The sequence below is a fragment of the Clarias gariepinus genome, chromosome 13 (assembly GCF_024256425.1).
Source record: "Clarias gariepinus isolate MV-2021 ecotype Netherlands chromosome 13, CGAR_prim_01v2, whole genome shotgun sequence".
Lineage (NCBI taxonomy): Eukaryota > Metazoa > Chordata > Actinopteri > Siluriformes > Clariidae > Clarias > Clarias gariepinus.
The window spans coordinates 28,347,506-28,366,820 of NC_071112.1; the positions used below are offsets into that span (position 1 = coordinate 28,347,506).

The 19,315-nt window shown below is 41.0% G+C and overlaps 1 protein-coding gene across 1 annotated transcript in view; it reads left to right on the forward strand.

Annotated features, from left to right (window-relative positions):
- Positions 1–626: 626 nt before the first annotated feature.
- smyd3 (SET and MYND domain containing 3) overlaps positions 627–19,315 on the forward strand; it is a 37,301-nt gene continuing 18,612 nt past the window's right edge. Inside the window, exons 1-5 of the mRNA XM_053510118.1 lie at positions 627–817; positions 14,813–14,876; positions 15,161–15,268; positions 15,438–15,495; positions 16,994–17,121. Of these exons, the coding sequence (XP_053366093.1) occupies positions 627–817; positions 14,813–14,876; positions 15,161–15,268; positions 15,438–15,495; positions 16,994–17,121 (549 nt within the window). The remainder of the gene's footprint in view (positions 818–14,812; positions 14,877–15,160; positions 15,269–15,437; positions 15,496–16,993; positions 17,122–19,315) is intronic.

A 19,315-nucleotide genomic window follows, 5' to 3' on the forward strand; every position in this document is an offset into this window, starting at 1 on the left:
TAGTGTAAGGCTTACATTAATTTAACTATTAATAAAACATACAATTCACATCTTCATTCTGAGCATGATTTCAAGTGTTTTCAAACGCAAAATACGGGGTTTAAAACTCCCGCGCGGATCATTTTACCACCGTCATAGTATCAAAGTGCGTGAGTGATATTTAGAACACAGCCACACTGTGCGCGTGCAGTCCGAGTCTAAACTGCTTAACCAATCCTCGGGCAGGAGGCGGGATTTGGCGGAATATGGGTGGGGAGAAAAATAACCTACAGAAGTTTTCATAACAAGGCGCACTTAATGTGCGTCATCGTCATACGACAAACCAGAGCAAAGTGGCAATCGATGTCATCAAAACAGCGTTAGAGATGCGCATCAAGCAGTTTTAGAGCAGAAATAAACCCTGCAAAAACATACGTTGCAGTCTTATTATAATGTACAGGAACACAAAATGTATAGATGAAAAATGTGATGCATTAACGAAATGTGTGTATGTACGTACGTACGTACGTACGCATACTATGCGTAAATTGTGCGCATTGTTGGGCTTCTCAAGGTCGAACTCGTTCCCTATCTAGTGCACTATATTTCTTTAAGGGGCGTGTTTGTTACCGAGCCCGAGTGAGAAAATGGCGAGCTCCGTGTCAGTGAGGAGTAAAGTGTGGAGTGAAGTGGAGCGGTTTGTCAGTCCGGGGAGAGGAAACGGATTACGGGCTCTGGCTGAACTGAAACCCGGGCACCTGGTTTACTCCTCAGAGCCGTTCGCTTTCTGTGTGGCCGAAAGGTTTTTAAAATCTACCTGCCAGACCTGCCTGTGCAGGTGAGTGTATCACAGGGTGTGTTTTATTTAATTATATGGATGGATGGATGATTTAACTGGAGTTTTAATAAAATAAACAGTTTAATAGGAAATCAGACTGAGGACTGATTACAGAGGCTTATCGGCTTCGTCCCAAACACCAACCTGTTCACTACTGCACTACACAGGGTGTAAAAATTCAAACACTCACCCTCCCCTGCCCTGATTACTGACCTGAGTAGAGTGAGTGTCAAATACTGTAGAGAGAGAGAGAGTATAATACTGTACTGTAAAAGTGATGCTCAGTGTGTTAGATGTGATTTTACAGGGAGACACCAGGGGGCGCTGTGGCTCTTTATTTATTCATTCAGTTTGCAAGAATGTGACAGGGATAGTGGTTATGAAATGGGAGGGGTTTGGGTTATAGTGGGAGGGGTTTGCGTTATAGAGTTGGAGGGGTTTGGGTTATAGAGTGGGAGGAGTTTGGGTTATAGAGTGGGAGGAGTTTGAGTTATGAAATGGGAGGGGTTTGAGTTATGAAATGGGAGGGGTTTGGGTAATAGAGTGGGAGGGGTTTGAGTTATGAAATGGGAGGGGTTTAAGTTATGAAATGGGAGGGGTTTGAATTATGAAATGGGAGGAGTTTGAGTTATGAAATGGGAGTGGTTTGAGTTATGAAATGGGAGGGGTTTGAGTTATGAAACGGGAGAGATTTGAGTTATAAAGTGGGTGGGGCTTGAGATATAAAATGGGAGGGGTTTGAGTTATAAAATGGGAGGGGTTTGAGTTATGAAATGGGAGGGGTTTGGGTAATAGAGTAGGAGGGGTTTGAGTTATGAAATGGGTGGGCTTTGGGCAATAGAGTGGGAGGGGTTTGGGTAATAGAGTGGGAGGTGTTTGATTTATGAAATAGGAGGGGTTTGAGTTATGAAATGGGAGGGTCTAAGGTACCTAGTGGGTGGGGCACTGATTACACTCATTCATCCCCAATAGCTCTTTATCCTGTATTCAGGGTCTGTGTGTGTGGGCTGAATCCTATTCCAAGAGACTTAGGGCACGAGGCGGGGTACACCCTGGACGAGGTGCAATCCATCACAGAGCGCACACACACACACACACACACACACACACACACACACACACTATAAAGAACTTGGGATCGCCAAATAGCCGAACCTGCATGTCTTTGGACTTTGAAAGGAAACCGGGGTACCAGGAGGAAACCCACCAACCACGAGTGGAATGAAGTCTGAAGTGGGTGTGGCTTTTGTGAAGGTTTAACACATTTTGAGGGCTTTTTATTAGGAAGTGGGCGGGGCTATGTTTACAATGAGACATTTAGATGGTTTCTTCTTCTTGTTTTATGATAGTTGGCATCCAATATTTAATCCGGTGGTTGACCTTACCGTCAAATTCTGCTTTGTGCCTTAATAACTCACTGACTTGGGGAATAGAGGTGCCAATGTTGGTGCCTGTTGCTGCAGGACAGGAAATGCCCCGAGTGACAGGAAATGCCCCAAAGGAAGATCAGAGGTGCTGAGGCTGAGTTACTGAGTGATCTGGAGTTTAAAGAAAACTGGAAACAAAATCAATCAGAAAGCTGTGAGAATTTTCATACCTCACTCTCCTCGGGATTATTTTATAGTCACACACACAGATTATAATGATTATTTTTTGTAGTAAAGCTGAAGTGCTCTGTGTGTGTGTGTGTGTGTGTGTGTGTGTGTGTGTGTGTGTGTGTGTGTAGATCTGTTTTAGAGGAAGTGAGTGTGAGATCAAAGTGGGGTGTAATTACGGGTCGTTCCCTTTTGGTTTATTCGTAATGAGCTCTAATGAGTGTGTGGAGTTTAAAGAGTTTAAACCAGACAGTCGCTTAAAGCATAAACACACACACACATACACACACACACAAAAGTCAAAGCTAGTAGTTTTGTGTGTGTGTATTTAGTTATGTCACCACTCTCCTCACACCCGTTTGTGACGATCTCTCTCTCTCTCTCTCTCTCTTTCTCTCTCTCTCTGATCTCCTCACACTTGTCCTTGACTTTCTCTCACTCTGACCTTGAAGTCTCATGTTTGTTTGTCACAAAAGGTCCTTCTGTGGACCTCGTACAGCCTCGTAACTGTACGCTAGACGCACGCAGGTTTAGGGTGTTAGAGGTCAGGGGTCAGATTCAGGGCTTATACTAAGTGTTGAGGAGATGTGGACGTTACCTCGGCTGATCTCAGACTCTCGTCTCCGTAATCCTACAATAAGATCGGTTCAGAAATGTTCCTTAATATTATTTGTCTTGTTCTCTGTGTGTGTATGTGTGTGTGTACAGTATGTGTGTGAGTGTAATGTATTAAAGACATCATAACTCACATAAATGCTGGTTCCTGACAGTCACATTTCCTCAGCTGCGCTGGTTTCACTCCTCACTGTGAAAAACTTAAACACATCTCTGTTCAGCAACAATCAGTTCCAAATGTTGTTAGATTTTATCGTCTGCACACTTGTTACATGTTTAGTTTGTGTGTGTATTTTGTGTGTGAACTTTGTGACCTGTAAGCGTGTAACTCTATGATGAATCCAAGCTATTATTCAGTTTATTTTTAAGATCAGTTCAGTAGGACGTTAACACTGTTCGCGGTCCTGTTCACACTACTGGCACAAGTGGGTACACACACACACACATTGTGTATTTATTTGTTAAAAAACGAATCAGCTAGTAAGACTGGAAAACATTGTAAAACATTATAAAAAGCAATTAAAGGACTTTGATATGAAATTGTTTAAAGAGTACTGTACAAACATTAAAAAGCAAGAGAACACTCTGAACAGTGTCTGGGCAGACGTGAGGACGCGAGAGTGCAGGAATCAGGACACGCAGAGGGGAAATCACACACTTAGAGTACGAATCGGACGTATAGAGGAGGAATCGGATGTGTTGAGCAGGAATCGGACGCACGGTCGTTTCAGCGTGTGAAGAGAAATTGCCCTTCACAGTGATGATGGACTTTGGCTTAGAGCTTCGACAGAAAACATCAATAATGCAATAACCTTTTACTCCGGCTTTATCAGCTATCAATATTCACAATTATCATTAACTTTAAGCTTTAAACTCTTTAACTCACCGTTACTGTGCTAACAACATAACCATAAAACTGTTGATTTTTTTTTCCCTCATCAGTGATTTTATAGCCAGCAGACTTGATTTTGTATGTTGTATGTTGTGTATTGTATATCGTATTTCCAGAGCTGTACAGAGACATCGCCATCCTAGTGACACAAAACACACCGCTACAGTTTCACATCCTGAGCTACACCACGGTTCCAGGCCTCAGTATTGTTCAGGATGATTTTTAATTAACAATCTGTTTAATTGCAGTTTTATGGTGTTATAAATTCGTAAGGAACTTGAACATGCATAAAGAGGAGCCACAACACACACACACACGTCCTGCTTTCAGGTTAACTTTATCACCTCATACACAAAATTTTAAAATAGTATATAAAAAGGAGTTTAACGAGGTCATTACGACTTGTTACTGCCTCGTGTTATTTTCGTGCCTCTTGTGTGGCGAGGTTATGGGTCAGCTTTGTGTCTTTGGTGTGTATTTGTTTATTTGTATAGTCATCCTGGTGTGTTAAAGCTTGTCAAAGGTTTTTATTACTCCTGATTCGGAGAGTAATTATTTTTTGAATTAGGATTAGGTGATTAAATAATAAAGGATTTAATAATCATAACGCCGTGGTAATGAGTTTATATCCTGGCGTCGTTTCCTGTAATTAAGGATTCATAATAAATTTTGTAAGTAAGGTTAAACGTTCACAGCCTTCTCCTGTTTCCTCGAGCCGTTATCTATCCTACACTCCTTTAGCTGCATTTCTTTTCCTGTTATGACCTTGCGCCACTTGTTAGTAGCAGGTCTATGTCCTCACTCGTCTCCTCTCTCCTCGCTGTTTATCATCATCGATCTGTTTCCTTCTTCACGGTCGAGGCTTAAGCGCGCTCCTCCGACGCCCCCCTGAACCCTGAAAGCCAATTCCACCATCTCACCGCTGACTCCAGTCCTCGCGTTGTGCTCCAGTTAATTGGGTTCAGGGCGTCCAGTCGATCAGCATTCTTCTTTTGCTGCACTTTTTAACCTTTAACGTGTGGACCGAAGATGGATAACGGCACTTGGCTTAACTCCAGGATGAATAAATCCGCGTTAAAATCAAGCCTTGGCGCCAATATTATTACACTAGTTTCATAATCTAAACATATTAGAATATTGTAGCATTCAATCAAAATGGTCATTATCTCTTTCCCTCACACACACACCCGAGAGAGAAATCTTAATTTAGTTTTAAAAATTAAAAATGAATTTTATTCCTGGTTATTGTAGCTGTAAAGCTAATAGGTTTGTTTTTTATTTGTTTTGCTAACTGGCATGTTCTTGTGAGCGCTGTGAGATTTCCCAGATCCCATCTCATGGAGAGTGTCTACAACACAGATCTTTTATTCACAAACATTTCTGCAGGCACGGCTTAATCCCTGAACGCAGTCCTCGAGATGAAATGTAGACGGAAAAAGGTTCGCTATAAAATGTGCATGTACTGATTCAGACCCAGGTTCGAGACCGGAGTTCAGGTCTCTACTTCATGTGGAATCTTTTGGTGATCATTCAAGTCAGGTCAAGTAGTCCTAATTTTGTTCACAAATCCTTAGGGATAGGAATCACCAGTCACCACCTGATACGATATTATCACGATACCTCGGTGCCGATTTGATTAAAATTGCGATATCGCGATAAAATCGTCTCACGAATTTACAATACGAACTAAAATTTAACTGAGCAGCACAGATCTGTCATCCGCTATAATTATTATTTCTAAGCAAACTTTACAGGATTAACAATAACTATAAACCTGTAGGATTATAAAGAAATAGCGTCGTTTTACCTCCTCAAATGCCTTCAAAGTCAAAACTTAACAGTGACAGTGAGCGCGCGGGTTGAGCATGTGGGCGTGTACGGCTTCTAACGGCGGTACATGGGGCTTCTAACACACTACTAATTAGCGCTCGTGGTGTTTTGGGACTGATGTAAGCGTGTGTAAAATGAGTGGGTTTAAGACAAATTCACACACACAAGTAAAAAGGCAGATCAGACTCTTTTAACAAGCATGATGTTTGATACCGTAACGCCATAAAAATGAGTTTCTGTTGTGCCAATCAGGAGCTTCTGTAATCGTTATAGAATTGGTTATATCTGAGGCTGATCAGCTTTTCACCAGGCATGACCAATCAAAATAAAAACCCAGCCAGTTCTGCTGACTGCCCTATCGACCGGTTCTTCTCTATTATAAATGTAAAAATAGTTTTAAAAAAAATCAATTTTGCAGTCAGGGCAATTTATAACTGAATCAATTTTTTCCCATCTCTACAAATCATGATGATTTTCTGCATCAGACCTGATACAATCTTAAGTTTAAAGCTGCAGTTTTCTGGCTCAGAAATAAGCCCTAAAGAAATTAAAGAAGCAGTGAGCATTTTTTTAACATTTTGGATGTTAAGTATGTAATTTAAGTTTTTTTGTTATGTTTTTTCCTGACCCTACAAAGTCTTTCGTTTTCTAAACAGCATTTATCACTTTATTAACATTAGGATCCTGTTCTCATCTTTGGTTCTCTGTTGGGGAAGCAGTTATGGTTGAAGGGTTACTTTGAGGGAGTGTAGAGTGTAGTGTGTCCGTGTCTCGAGCTCAGATCTGTGTGTAATGAATCCCGCTCGCTACACGTCGCACTGACGGGAGGGGATCATTAGTCGTTTGTGTTGGAACTCCGTCATGCCTCAGCAGCTTTCTCATTTTCAGGATTAGTGAGTCTCGGCCCTTCTTCAGCTCCTCTGCGTGACTTTTTTTTTTTTTTTTTTTTACCGTGACACGTCTGATTTGGTTTCTAGCCGGCTTTAATCCCTGGACTGGAGCTAATTTGAGGCAGGATGAAGGGCGTGTGTTTGATCTGTGGAGCAGGATTTATGGCAAAAAAAGAATAAATAAACAAAATGACGTAATTAGAGAGAACCGGTGTGTGTGTGTGAGTTTTATACAGAACCCTACAGTAACACTGCTCTTCCTTCCAATATAAAGCTGAAGGATGAATGTGTGTGAATAATAAGCAAATCATCACAAAAAACGATGGAAAAGAAAAGATTGAAATAAGAACAAACGAAAGACAGGAGATTAGTACAACACTAGGTTTTCTGTTCCTTGTGAGTAGACTCTCCTGATTTTGTGTTTCGGGCCCCCTGTGCATTTTCTGCAGCATCTGGCAACCCTGCATTGTTTTGCATGTTTTAGATTCGAGCAGCCCAAGTGTGACAATGAGATCGATTAAACTCATGCAGTCCAACACCCACATATATAGACACACACATTGTCTTTTATGAGCTCAGTGAGGTTAATATTGATCTACACACTCGTTTAATGGAGCTGGTGAGGAGCTCACACTGATATAATCGACATGCAGAGGAGTGAATAATCACAGTAACACTCCTGACTGAGCCCTGAGGTGATTAGCGTCACAGATTAACGGCCAGCATTCAGCACTCAACAATGACTGCATTATTACATAAATAATGTTTTTATCTGCATTTATGGTGTACATGTAATTGAGCGAGCTGTCCATATAATGTCATGAGCTGTAGGTCTGATGATGTGAGCTGTAATTGCAAAGTTGCAAGCTGTCCATCTTATGTCGCGAGCTATCTGTCTGATGGCGCAAGCTGTCTGTCAGATGTTGCTATTTGCCGTCTGATGTCCCTAGCTGTTCGTCTGATGTCGCTAGCTGTCCGTCTGATGTCACGCGCTGTAGGTCTAATGTAGCAAGCTGTCCTTCCAATGTCATGAGCTGTCCGTCTGATGTCACGAGCTGTAGGTCTGATGTAGCTATTTGCCATCGATGTAGCTAGCTGTTCATCTGATGTCACGAGCTGTCCATCTAATGTCGCTATTTGCCGTCTGATGTTGCTAGCTGTTTGTCTGATGTCACAAACTGTAGGTCTGACGTAGCAAGCTGTCCTTCTAATGTCATGAGCTGTTCGTCTGATGTCGCTAGCTGTCCGTCTGATGTCGCTAGCTGTCCGTCTGATGTCATGAGCTGTTTGTCTGATGTAGCTATTTGCCGTCTGATGTAGCTAACTGTCCGTCTCATGTCCCTAGCTGTTCGTCTGATGTCGCTAGCTGTCCGTCTGATGTCACGAGCTGTAGGTCTGATGTAGCAAGCTGTCCTTTCAATGTCATGAGCTGTCCGCCTGATGTCATGAGCTGTAGGTCTGATGTAGCTATTTGCCATCGATGTAGCTAGCTGTTTATCTGATGTCACGAGCTGTCCATCTGATGTCGCTATTTGCCGTCTGATGTCGCTAGCTGTCTGTGTGATGTCACGAACTGTAGGTCTGATGTAGCAAGCTGTCCTTCTAATGTCATGAGCTGTTCGTCTGATGTCGCTAGCTGTCCGTCTGATGTCATGAGCTGTTCGTCTGATGTAGCTATTTGCCCTCTGATGTAGCTAACTGTCCGTCTCATGTCACAAGCTGTCCGTCTGATGTTGCGAGCAGTCTGTCTGATGTCGCTAGCTGTCCAGACGGACAGCTTGTGACATCAGACGGACTGCTCGCGACATCAGACGGACTGCTCGCGACATGAGACGATGTCGCTAGCTGTCCTTCTAATGTCATGAGCTGTTCGTCTGATGTAGCTATTTGCTGTCTGATGTAGCTAACTGTCTGTCTGATGTAGCTAACTGTCCGTCTGATGTCGCTAACTGTCCGTCTGATGTCGCTAACTGTCCGTCTGATGTAGCTAGCTGTTTATCTGATGTCACGAGCTGTCCATCTGATGTCGCTATTTGCCGTCTGATGTCGCTAGCTGTCTGTGTGATGTCACGAACTGTAGGTCTGATGTAGCAAGCTGTCCTTCTAATGTCATGAGCTGTTCGTCTGATGTCGCTAGCTGTCCGTCTGATGTCATGAGCTGTTCGTCTGATGTAGCTATTTGCCCTCTGATGTAGCTAACTGTCTGTCTCATGTCACAAGCTGTCCGTCTGATGTTGCGAGCAGTCTGTCTAATGTCGCTAGCTGTCCAGACGGACAGCTTGTGACATCAGACGGACAGCTTGTGACATCAGACGGACAGCTAGCGACATCAGACAGACTGCTCGTGACATGAGACAGACAGTTAGCTACATCAGAGGGCAAATAGCTACATCAGACGAACAGCTCATGACATCAGACGGACAGCTAGCGACATCAGACGAACAGCTCATGACATTAGAAGGACAGCTTGCTACATCAGACCTACAGTTCGTGACATCACACAGACAGCTAGCGACATCAGACGGCAAATAGCGACATCAGATGGACAGCTCGTGACATCAGATAAACAGCTAGCTACATCGATGGCAAATAGCTACATCAGACCTACAGCTCATGACATCAGGCGGACAGCTCATGACATTGAAAGGACAGCTTGCTACATCAGACCTACAGCTCGTGACATCAGACCTACAGCTCATGACATCAGACGGACAGCTCATGACATCAGACGGATGTAGCTGATGTAGCTATTTGCTGTCTGATGTAGCTAACTGTCCGTCTGATGTAGCTAACTGTCCGTCTGATGTCGCTATTTGCCGCTGATGTCGCTATTTGCCGTCTGATGTCGCTAGCTGTCTGTCTGATGTCATGAGCTGTCCGTCTGATGTCACAAGCTGTGGGTCTGATGTAGCAAGCTGTCCTTCCGATGTCACGGGCTGTCCGTCTGATGTCGCTAGCTGTTCGTCTGATGTCACAAGCTTTAGGTCTGATGTAGCAAGCTGTCCTCTCAATGTCACGACCTGTCCGTCTGATGTCACGAGCTGCCCGTCTGATCTCACGAGCTGTAGGGCTGTTGTAGCGGTCTCTAGGTCTGGGGTATCAAGCTGTCCGTCTGATGTTGTGACCTGTTCGTCTGATGTCGGGACCTGTCTGTCTGATGTCGTGAGTGGTGGTCCGATGTAGCAAGCTGTCCTTCCAATGTGACGAGCTGTCCGCCTGATGTTAATAGCTGTCTGCCTGATGTAACAAGCTGTAGGTCTGTTGTAGTGGTCTTTAGCTTTAGGTGGCAAGCTATCCGTCTGATGCGGTGAGCTATGCGTCTGATCTAGCGATCTGTAGGTCTGATGTACTCAGCAGTAGGTCTGATTGTTGCAAGCTGTACATATGATGTAGCCAGCTGTAGGTTTAATGTAGCCAGCTGTAGGTCTCATGCATCGAGCTAGTATCAGTATTTTGAAGCGTCCATGACGTCACTCATTATTGCTGTCACTGTCATTATTTATAGTGTGCTGTGAGTTTAGCTTAACATCTTTTTAACATCATTTTTTTCAAGAATCTTAGCTTATGTACACACACAGTTAGCTTAATAACATTAGTTTATGATAGCTCGCCTGGGCTACGATCACAGCTAGCATTCATACCCTTTTTGTACATGACAAACTAGCATTTTTAGCAAAATAATGCTAATTCATTCTGAAAGATTTTTTTGCAGCTAATTATATACAGAGTCCAGCAGTGTATGTATTTATTTAAATTTGTTGGTTTCTCACTCACACTTTTTTCCACACACACATACGTGCAGGATGTTAATTAGTGTGTGTGTGTGTGTGTGAGATGGTGTGCCATGGTTAATCCTCACACTGCTGTGTTGGTACTTAAACTGGTGTTTGTGTTTTATTTACATAAAATTACTTGTAGTATCTTGTTTTAAAACATGTCATGTACACAAGAACACACACACACACACACAAATCCAATTAAGAGTAAACAGAGTTGAATTAAAATTTGTTTGTGAAGTCCCCTGAGGCTGGTGTGTGTGTGTGTGTGTGTGTGTGCACGTGTGTATGTGTGTAAGTAGTAATGCAACCCAATATGTGAACAAATTAGCTTAGCAAAACAGAGGATATTTAATTAAACAGGAGGTGAAGTGAACGCGTGTGAATACTACCAATACTCTTCATTAGCATTAGTGTAAAAAAGGGCGTGGCTCACAAACGCCATTATCATTATCACTTAATCCACACAGTGCATTATGGGTAGTATACATTGTAAGTATTTGGTGAGATTTAATGGCCTGACCTGACATTGACCTCAGAATAAATCCAGCAACAATAAATCCAGTACAGTACAGCACGCTCCCCTGCTGTCTTTAATCTCGTTGTCATGACGTCACACCCTTAACGAGTCTCGCCGGGATACCAATCACAATCATCAGAGAACGTTAGAGACTTTGATCGTCTTTTATGTATCACAAACATAATGATGATTGTCCATAAGGCGTCTCCACGGAACACTTTGTTGTGACTATCGGGGTTGCCAGATTTTTCAAAAGTGAAAACTCAAAGCAGGTGTTTGTTACCACGACACGGTTTAAATTCCCACCCTCATTATTCAGCAGCACACAGAATAGCATTTGATCCAGTGCACCCTTTTGGTTTACAATAATTTCACAATCTCAAGTAATTATCATTACTTGAGATCTCCTTCGACGTCTTCCTCTTTCGTAGTGTTGGCCTGTTATAAGGTGGTGACGCTAGTCAAGATAATGTTTCGCACTTTTATTTTTATCGAGGCAGTTGATTAGTATCAGTTGATTTCTCTGGTCACGTACAAGGGGCGTTCAACTCAAGCTGGGACTTTGATAAAATTCAATGTAAAACGTGAATAGTGCAAAGGCTGTACGTCCCTTAATGAAGAATCTGCTCGAGGTGATTCAGGTGAGTCAACATTCAGCGAGTGAAATACCTGATCCTTTAAAAATTCGCTGATGACTGGTTCCCAGCTTGCGAAAGGGACGCATCTGTCTGTGCGACCTGTACACACAATCATTCACCAACAACACTTGCACATTACAGGATCTCGGCTGCGCATTATTACCACAACACCCGTACAGCCCTGACCTTGCTCCCGGCCATTTCTGGATGTTTGGGTTATTAAATGAGTTCCTGGGAGGCCAGCGTTTCAAACAATATGAAGCAGGCAAATCGGATTGTGGCTTCAATAAATTGAAAGAACTTTCTACCTTGATGCACTATCCAAGCACTAAGTAAAATAATGTAAAATAATGTAAAATAATGTAAAATAAAGTAAAATAAAGTGCATTCGTGTATCTGGGGATTATATAAAGAAATAAAGTGAGTTTGTGCTCTTTTAGCCCGTAAAAACAAGGGTTGACTTGAACACCTTTTTATATTAACAATTTCACTGTGGAAGCTCATACTTCTACACTTGCAGCTGTATCTTGTTGCTGTAGCTCTTTTACAGACTTAACAAGGTGGTGAGATCTGCAGTCGTGTTACAGTCTGTCACTCCGGGGGGAATAAAGTGTAACTCATCAATAAAACATTGCAGTCTTCTCATCAGAGCCATGTTTTACTTCAATCACATTTCTCTTCTCTCTCTCTCTCTCTCTCTCTCTCTCTCTCTCTCTCTCTCTCTCGGTTTAAGTATGTTTTCAGGGCACATTTTGACTTTTCATCTTCAGAATTCAGCCAGATTAAGATTTAATCAAATGATTCCATAACATTTTTAATTCATAGCGCGTATCATCACTTAACATTTATCTACAGGTCTTGTTCTTTAGCAGCACCTGATCCGAGTTTAGCGAACTGTTCCTCCGAACCTGATATTAATATGATAATTTATCCCGATCAAGAAACGCCACGATTTAGTGCTTTGATTTGTTCACTTGGTTAAAGCCTTTATTTCAAGAAGCAGGTTTTCACACATGGAGGTATGATAATAGGCAGAGTCACAAGAATTATTTTTAGACGATGAAGACCTCCAGTTCTAAACACTGTTCACTTATGTGAGAGTTATGCATGTGGAGCTACACGTGATTCTGTCCTTGCTTATTTTTTCATGTTTGTGTTTAAAGTTGGGTCTGGACTTCATTAAAAGCCCCATTACTGATTTTTCCACTAACGAAAAATCTGCCAGCCTCTGTTGTGTTAATAATCTGAATGTAGAGCTGTAAGGAGGAGCTCCGTAAACGACACTGACCACCAGGAACTTTTTTCATGTAAACACTCATGGTAATTTACTCATGGTTTATCTGTACACCCCAGTTATTATTTTTATGTTGATTTCAGCACTGCCTCAGTAACTCACTCTTTATAAAAATCCAGTTTCTTTAAGAACACACTGACTGAGCAGCACATCGCCGAGCTCTAGCCTGGTTTTTAATAATTAATCAGGAGTGATTAGTGTGAAGCAGGACTGATGGCGAAGCAGATGGAGAAAAGACAGTCTCTTTATTCACGTGTGCAGGAAGGCAAAGGGCAAAAGTCTAGCAGCTCATAAATCATCGCTGGTCTTTAATTTATGTTCCTAAAACTTGCCTTTAAAACAAACTGGTCTTTGTGCTCACGGAGCTCCAACATATGCTGCTTTTTCTCTTATAAGACTGAGAGCTTTATCAGGTATCGAACACGGATTATAAATTATACAGCTCATGCAAGATTTACGGCTCTTAACGAACTTGACGAACTCTTCAGTTCAGTTTTATTTGTTCAGCGTTTTTAACAATAGACCCCCCCCCCCCCCCCAAAGCAGAAAATTCAGAAATCCACAATTACTGTATGAGCTATGTACTTGTACCAGATAATTAATTTGTATTAATCACTTTACAGCATCATGCATCACTTGCATAGAATCAACATTTAACTTTAGATGTCACTGAGATCCCAGCTCTGTGTTGACAATTAACAATCAACATGCTGTCACGAGCTCATGTGAACGAAATGTTAGCACACACACACACACTCACACACTAAATCTATTGAGCTGTGATCAGTTATTGAGACGTGAATTTAGTTCTTTATTTAAAAGTATAATCGTTTGAGGCGGTCACTTTTTAGTGCCGTGCGTCCGCTCAGACCACTCGCTGTTCTGTATCGTTCCTCATGTAATCATTCTTTTTACAGATGATGATGATTGGATGAGGGTCACTTGTGCTGAATGAAATAAATCTAGATGTGGTGAGTGTGTCTTATGTGTGATAAAACATTTGAAATGGAGCGGGTCATGGATTTTATTTCCAGCCCGGCCTACTCATTCGCTCCTCTCCAGATGGTTTAGTGCCGAGCTGCGTTTCTTTCTTTTCTCTGAACGGGAAAGCCATCAGTGTGGGTCCTGAAGGAAACGACCAATCCTCCACACCATCCATAAATTACACGCCTGCAGCTCTGTGTATATATATATGTGTGTGTGTATGTGTGGGTGGGTGTGCATGTGCAGGAGTGTGAGTGTCTTGCACTTTTTCCAAACAAGATTTTCTGGGATTTTTGTAGAGGATCTACATTGACAGTAGAGTCGCTGGAACGTGTTACTCAGTGTTTTTGTCTGTGTGTGCGCGAAACTTGAAAGGTCAGCATTGGAGTGCAAACACAAATATGTCAGTGTAACGTATCGGTCCAGTCTTTCAGTAGAACATAGAGTCAGGATTGGCATTTCGCCTTGGTTGTGTTCTAACTGATAGCTTTGGTAACGTTAATTTAACGTTAATTCTTTCAAATTTTATTTGTCATATACACAGGCCTACACAGTATGACATGCAGTAAAATGCTTTTAAAACTGCCCATGACCTGAAAATGTAAAAAGTAAATAGAGTACTCAAAGAATAAGAAATAGGAAATATGATAATAAAAGGACAATTAGGTATGAAAAAGAAAACATTCAAATAAAGAATATGAAATAAAAGTATAATAATAAAAAATTTACAAATATAGAAAACCTTTAGCTGTAAAAAATTAAACTATGTCCAAGTAATAAAATATAATAAAAATTTAAAAGCAATGTCCAGTCATGAGCAGAACAATGTGCAAAGTTCCAGATGTGCAAATTGCATGTTGTCCTCTGTTAATAAACTGTGTATGTACAATGTATGTGAAATATCTCATTCTTGCACATACATCTTTACCATTAAAGTTCCTCTCTGTCTGTCTCTCCGTAGGGATAAGAGTTTATTGAGATGTTCTCAGTGTAAGAGTTCTCGCTACTGCAGCGTTCAGTGTCAGGTAAGAGTCTGATTTACACTTCTCATTATTCAGTTTGGACTTTCATTCCTTTTTAAAACCACCTTCTCTTATCAGAATGTGGATGTTATTAACTGGAAGTAGACCTCTTCAATCTTTAAATCAATAAAACGTACTGTAAATTCGTCAGACAAATAAAGGAAGACAACTCATTGCAGTGGAAGACCTGCCAGTCTGACTTCATTCAGCTCCAACCTCCATCCAAACCCGTCTAAATCCCACCATAACTTCCCTGCTTTTCATACTGTTTATCTCTTCCCTTGCAGAAACGGGCATGGCCTGAACATAAAAGAGAATGTGAACGTCTCAGGCATGTGCACCCGAGAGTTCCCACTGACTCAGTTCGACTTACAGCCAGAATCATCTTTAAACTGGTGAGTTTTATCTCAAAAGCCCGAGCTGCTATCAGCACCACAACATTGTACGATTCACTAGATAGAATGAAAGTGTGTGTGACTCTGCCAGCATGTTTTCTGTAGAGATGTGATGATATTGTTATGTTGTGCTATAAATAATGATGTGATGTTAATTATGTTTGTGCAGCTCAGTGATCCTGCAGCAGACTCGCAGGAGCTTTACTCTATAACTCAACATCAATCACGTATGGCACATTCTCTTCACAATCTGTGATATATTACTGACAATATTACAATATTTTATACATTATTGACACATTTAGAATCTATTATATACTACTGACATTGCAATCTGATGTGCAATACTGACATCTTTACAATCTTTTACTGGCAACCATATGTTAAGGACTGCCCTTTTACAATCTATTATAGACTACTGACATCATTACACTCTATTATAGACTATTGACAGCATTATGTTATGGACTACTGCTACATTTACAATCTATTACACACTACTGACAACATTACAATCTATTATACACTACTGACATTACAATCTGATGTACAATACTGACATCTGTTACACCTTGCTGACAACTTTACCGTCTGTTATAGACTGCTGCCACCTTTACAATCTGTTATAAACTACTGGCAACATTCCATTATGTTATAGACTACCGCCACCTTTACAATCTATCATAGACTACTCACAACATTTTAATTCATTATACACTACTGACATTACAATGTAATGTACAATACTGACACATATACCATCTGTTGCACTCTGCTGACAACTTTACAATGTTATCCACTACTGACAACTTTACGGTCTGTTATAGACTCTTGCCACCTTTACAATCTATTATAGACTACTGACAACAATACAATCTATTATACACTACTGACAACATTACTGACGACATTACATTACGTTATAGACTCTTGCCACCTTTACAATCTATTATAGACTACTGACAACAATACAATCTAATATACACTACTGACATTTTATTGTTATAGACTACTGCCACCTTTACAATCTATTATACACTACTGACAACATTACTGGCAATGTTACATTATGTTATAGACTACTGCCACCTTTACAATCTATTATACACTACTGACATTACAATCTAATGTACAGTACTGACATCTGTTACACCCTCCTGACAACTTTACAATGTTATACACTACTGACAACTTTACCGTCTGTTATAGACTCTTGACACCTTTACAATCTATTATAAACTACTGACAACAATACAATCTATTATACACTACTGATAACATTACATTGTTATAGACTGCTGCCACCTTTACTATCTATTATGGACTACGGACAACATTACAATCTATTCTACTGGCAACATTGCATTATGTTATAGACCTTAGATCTTATATACTACTCACAACTTTACAATATGTTATACAGTACACACAACTTTGCAACCTGTTATGGACTACTGACAACTTTATAGTCTATTATATACTGTACTACTTACAACTTTACAATGTGTTATACATTATAGACAACGTTACAGACTACTGACAGCTTTACGATCGGTTATAGACAACGGACAGTGTTATAATCTGTTATACTCTACTGACGATTATAAAATTGTCAGGAGTATATGACAGGTTGTACAATCTGTATTAACAATATTTTATAGATTAGTGAGAACTTTACAGTCCAGTAAAGGCAACTGACAGCTGTGTGTGTGTGTGCGGTCACAGATCTGGAGGAGATGAGTGAGGAGAAGAGAGAAGGTCTGGCTCAGCTCTGCTCCGTGTTAAAGTCCTATCTGGATTTTGATATTTCTCAGCTGCCGAATGGTCTGGATGCCATGAGTCTTCTTGCAAGGGTCAGTCTGCTCTTCTTTTTCTTCTGTGTATTATTGTTATATAATGCAGTTGTAATTTGTACAATGTGTAAAATTTATCAGTTTGTCTTCTCTTTATATAATATGAGCTGAAACAATAAAATAATCAGACCTACAGTATATAAACCCTATGATGCAGATACTTGATTTAACTCTTTAGGTATTTTGTTTTTACGTTTTCTTTAGAGATATCTTTATTAATCTCTCCGGCTACATAAAAACAATAAATAAGCTTGATACTAAGCATCAGGTGAAAAACATATGTTACCTGCAAGCGATGCTTAACCACTACTGCCCCAATTAGACTGGGAAAAATTAAAAACCATATCAAACGCTAACTGAATGATACATTGTTACATAGTTTCCATTACATGAACATTTAAAGGTAAAGATTTATAAACATTAAATATTATATCATATTATAATTAAAAAAAACATCAAGCTATTTTAAAGACTATTTTATGCAATTAACCACTTTTCACACTCTGACAGTCTGAACACTTAAACCAAACTGTCCTGCTTTTCTCTGCAATATTGAGACTTTATGACCATGTGGATAAGGTTTGCCATCTGTGCTCTCGCCCTTTTGCGTGTGTGTGTATATGTGTGTATATATATATGTATATATGTGTGTATTTGTGTGTGTATATGTGTGTGCGTTTGTGTGTGTGTATATGTGTGCGCATTTGTGTGCACATCTGTTTGTGCATGTTGGTGTTTATTTACAGATGTGTCAGTATAAAGTTTTCAGCTTGTTTCCCCTCAGGCTTATTTTTTTACTTTAATTTGTTTTTGTGTTGTACCCTCTCATTGCTCTGTAATTGCGCACACACACACACGCACACACACACACACACACACACACACACACACACTGATGACAGTATATGAATGCCACATCTGGCTCTGTACAAACTGATGCAAAAAGGCGCGCGTGTGTGTGTGAGAAAGAAAGAGAGAGAAATTTCAGTGTTTGTTTAACATTAGTTAGCAACATTTCAGTACAGTCCAGTTTTGTATAGCACAAACATGTGTGTGTGTGTGCGTTTGGCCTCATTATGTTACATGGGTTTACTTTCATCATTTGATTGCTGTCATGATTTTGAGAACAAAGCCAGTGTGTGTATGAAACTCTTTGAACACAACTGCAGGAGAATGTTCTCGCCGTCCTGTCCCGCAGAGTCCCGCAGATCAGGTTTAATTTCCTTCTGATGTGACGTTAAAACTCGGGTTGTGTGCTCGGGGTTCACTGTGGATCTGTGCTCGGTTGTTTCTGTTATTCAGTAGAAGGTTTAATTGTGCGAGGTAGTGAAAATGGGTTAATAGGTTTACAATAAATAAAGAAAAAGTTTTGGCTTTATGGAAAGCCAAAACAGGGGAATGGCGGTGTTCCTGTGATATCACTTCCTGTTGACCTTAACACACTGATCCGCCTGAATCCACCAAAGAGCAACGGGCACTAGTACAGTACAGATAGAAATAATAAGTCAAATGCTAATAAGTGCAGGAATGGGCGGAGCTAGAAGATGAAGCCTCTCTAACGAGCGACCTGTGATTAACGACTACGTTCTGCTCACATCATCAATCTAGGAAAGGACAATGCACCAGCAGGGGGCAGTATGACCTCACATATTTCTGCAATGCACATGGCTCGGGTTCTCCGTCGGGGTATCGGACCTCGGGCTTGAGTCTGAGACAGGTGTGGACACGCCCACTGCGCTAACGGGACACCCTTTCTAGCACTCATGCTAACTGCTAATTAGCCCATTAGATAGCATGCTGTTACTTCATGAGCAACAGTGCTACAGGAATAAGTGTGTGCTCATCAGTTATTAATGGACTCCAGAGGTGTTTAATAACACACACACACACACACACACACACACACACACTACTGTTCACCATCCAAGTGCCCTAAAACGCCATCCACAGCACACATGCCGTTACCATGGCAACCTTACACTCCTTCTTTCTGTATGTCTAAGTTCTGTCTCTGCCTGCCTGTCTGTCTGTCTGTCTCTCTCTCTCTCTCTCTCTCTCTCTCTCTCTCTCTCTCTCCCTGTGCATATTTTTCAGGTCCTGATTTAATTCACAGTTTCACATTATTCAGTGTGTGTTGTCATGCCATCTGGTCTCTGTGTGTGTGTCTTTGTGTGTGTATATGTGCGTGTGCACA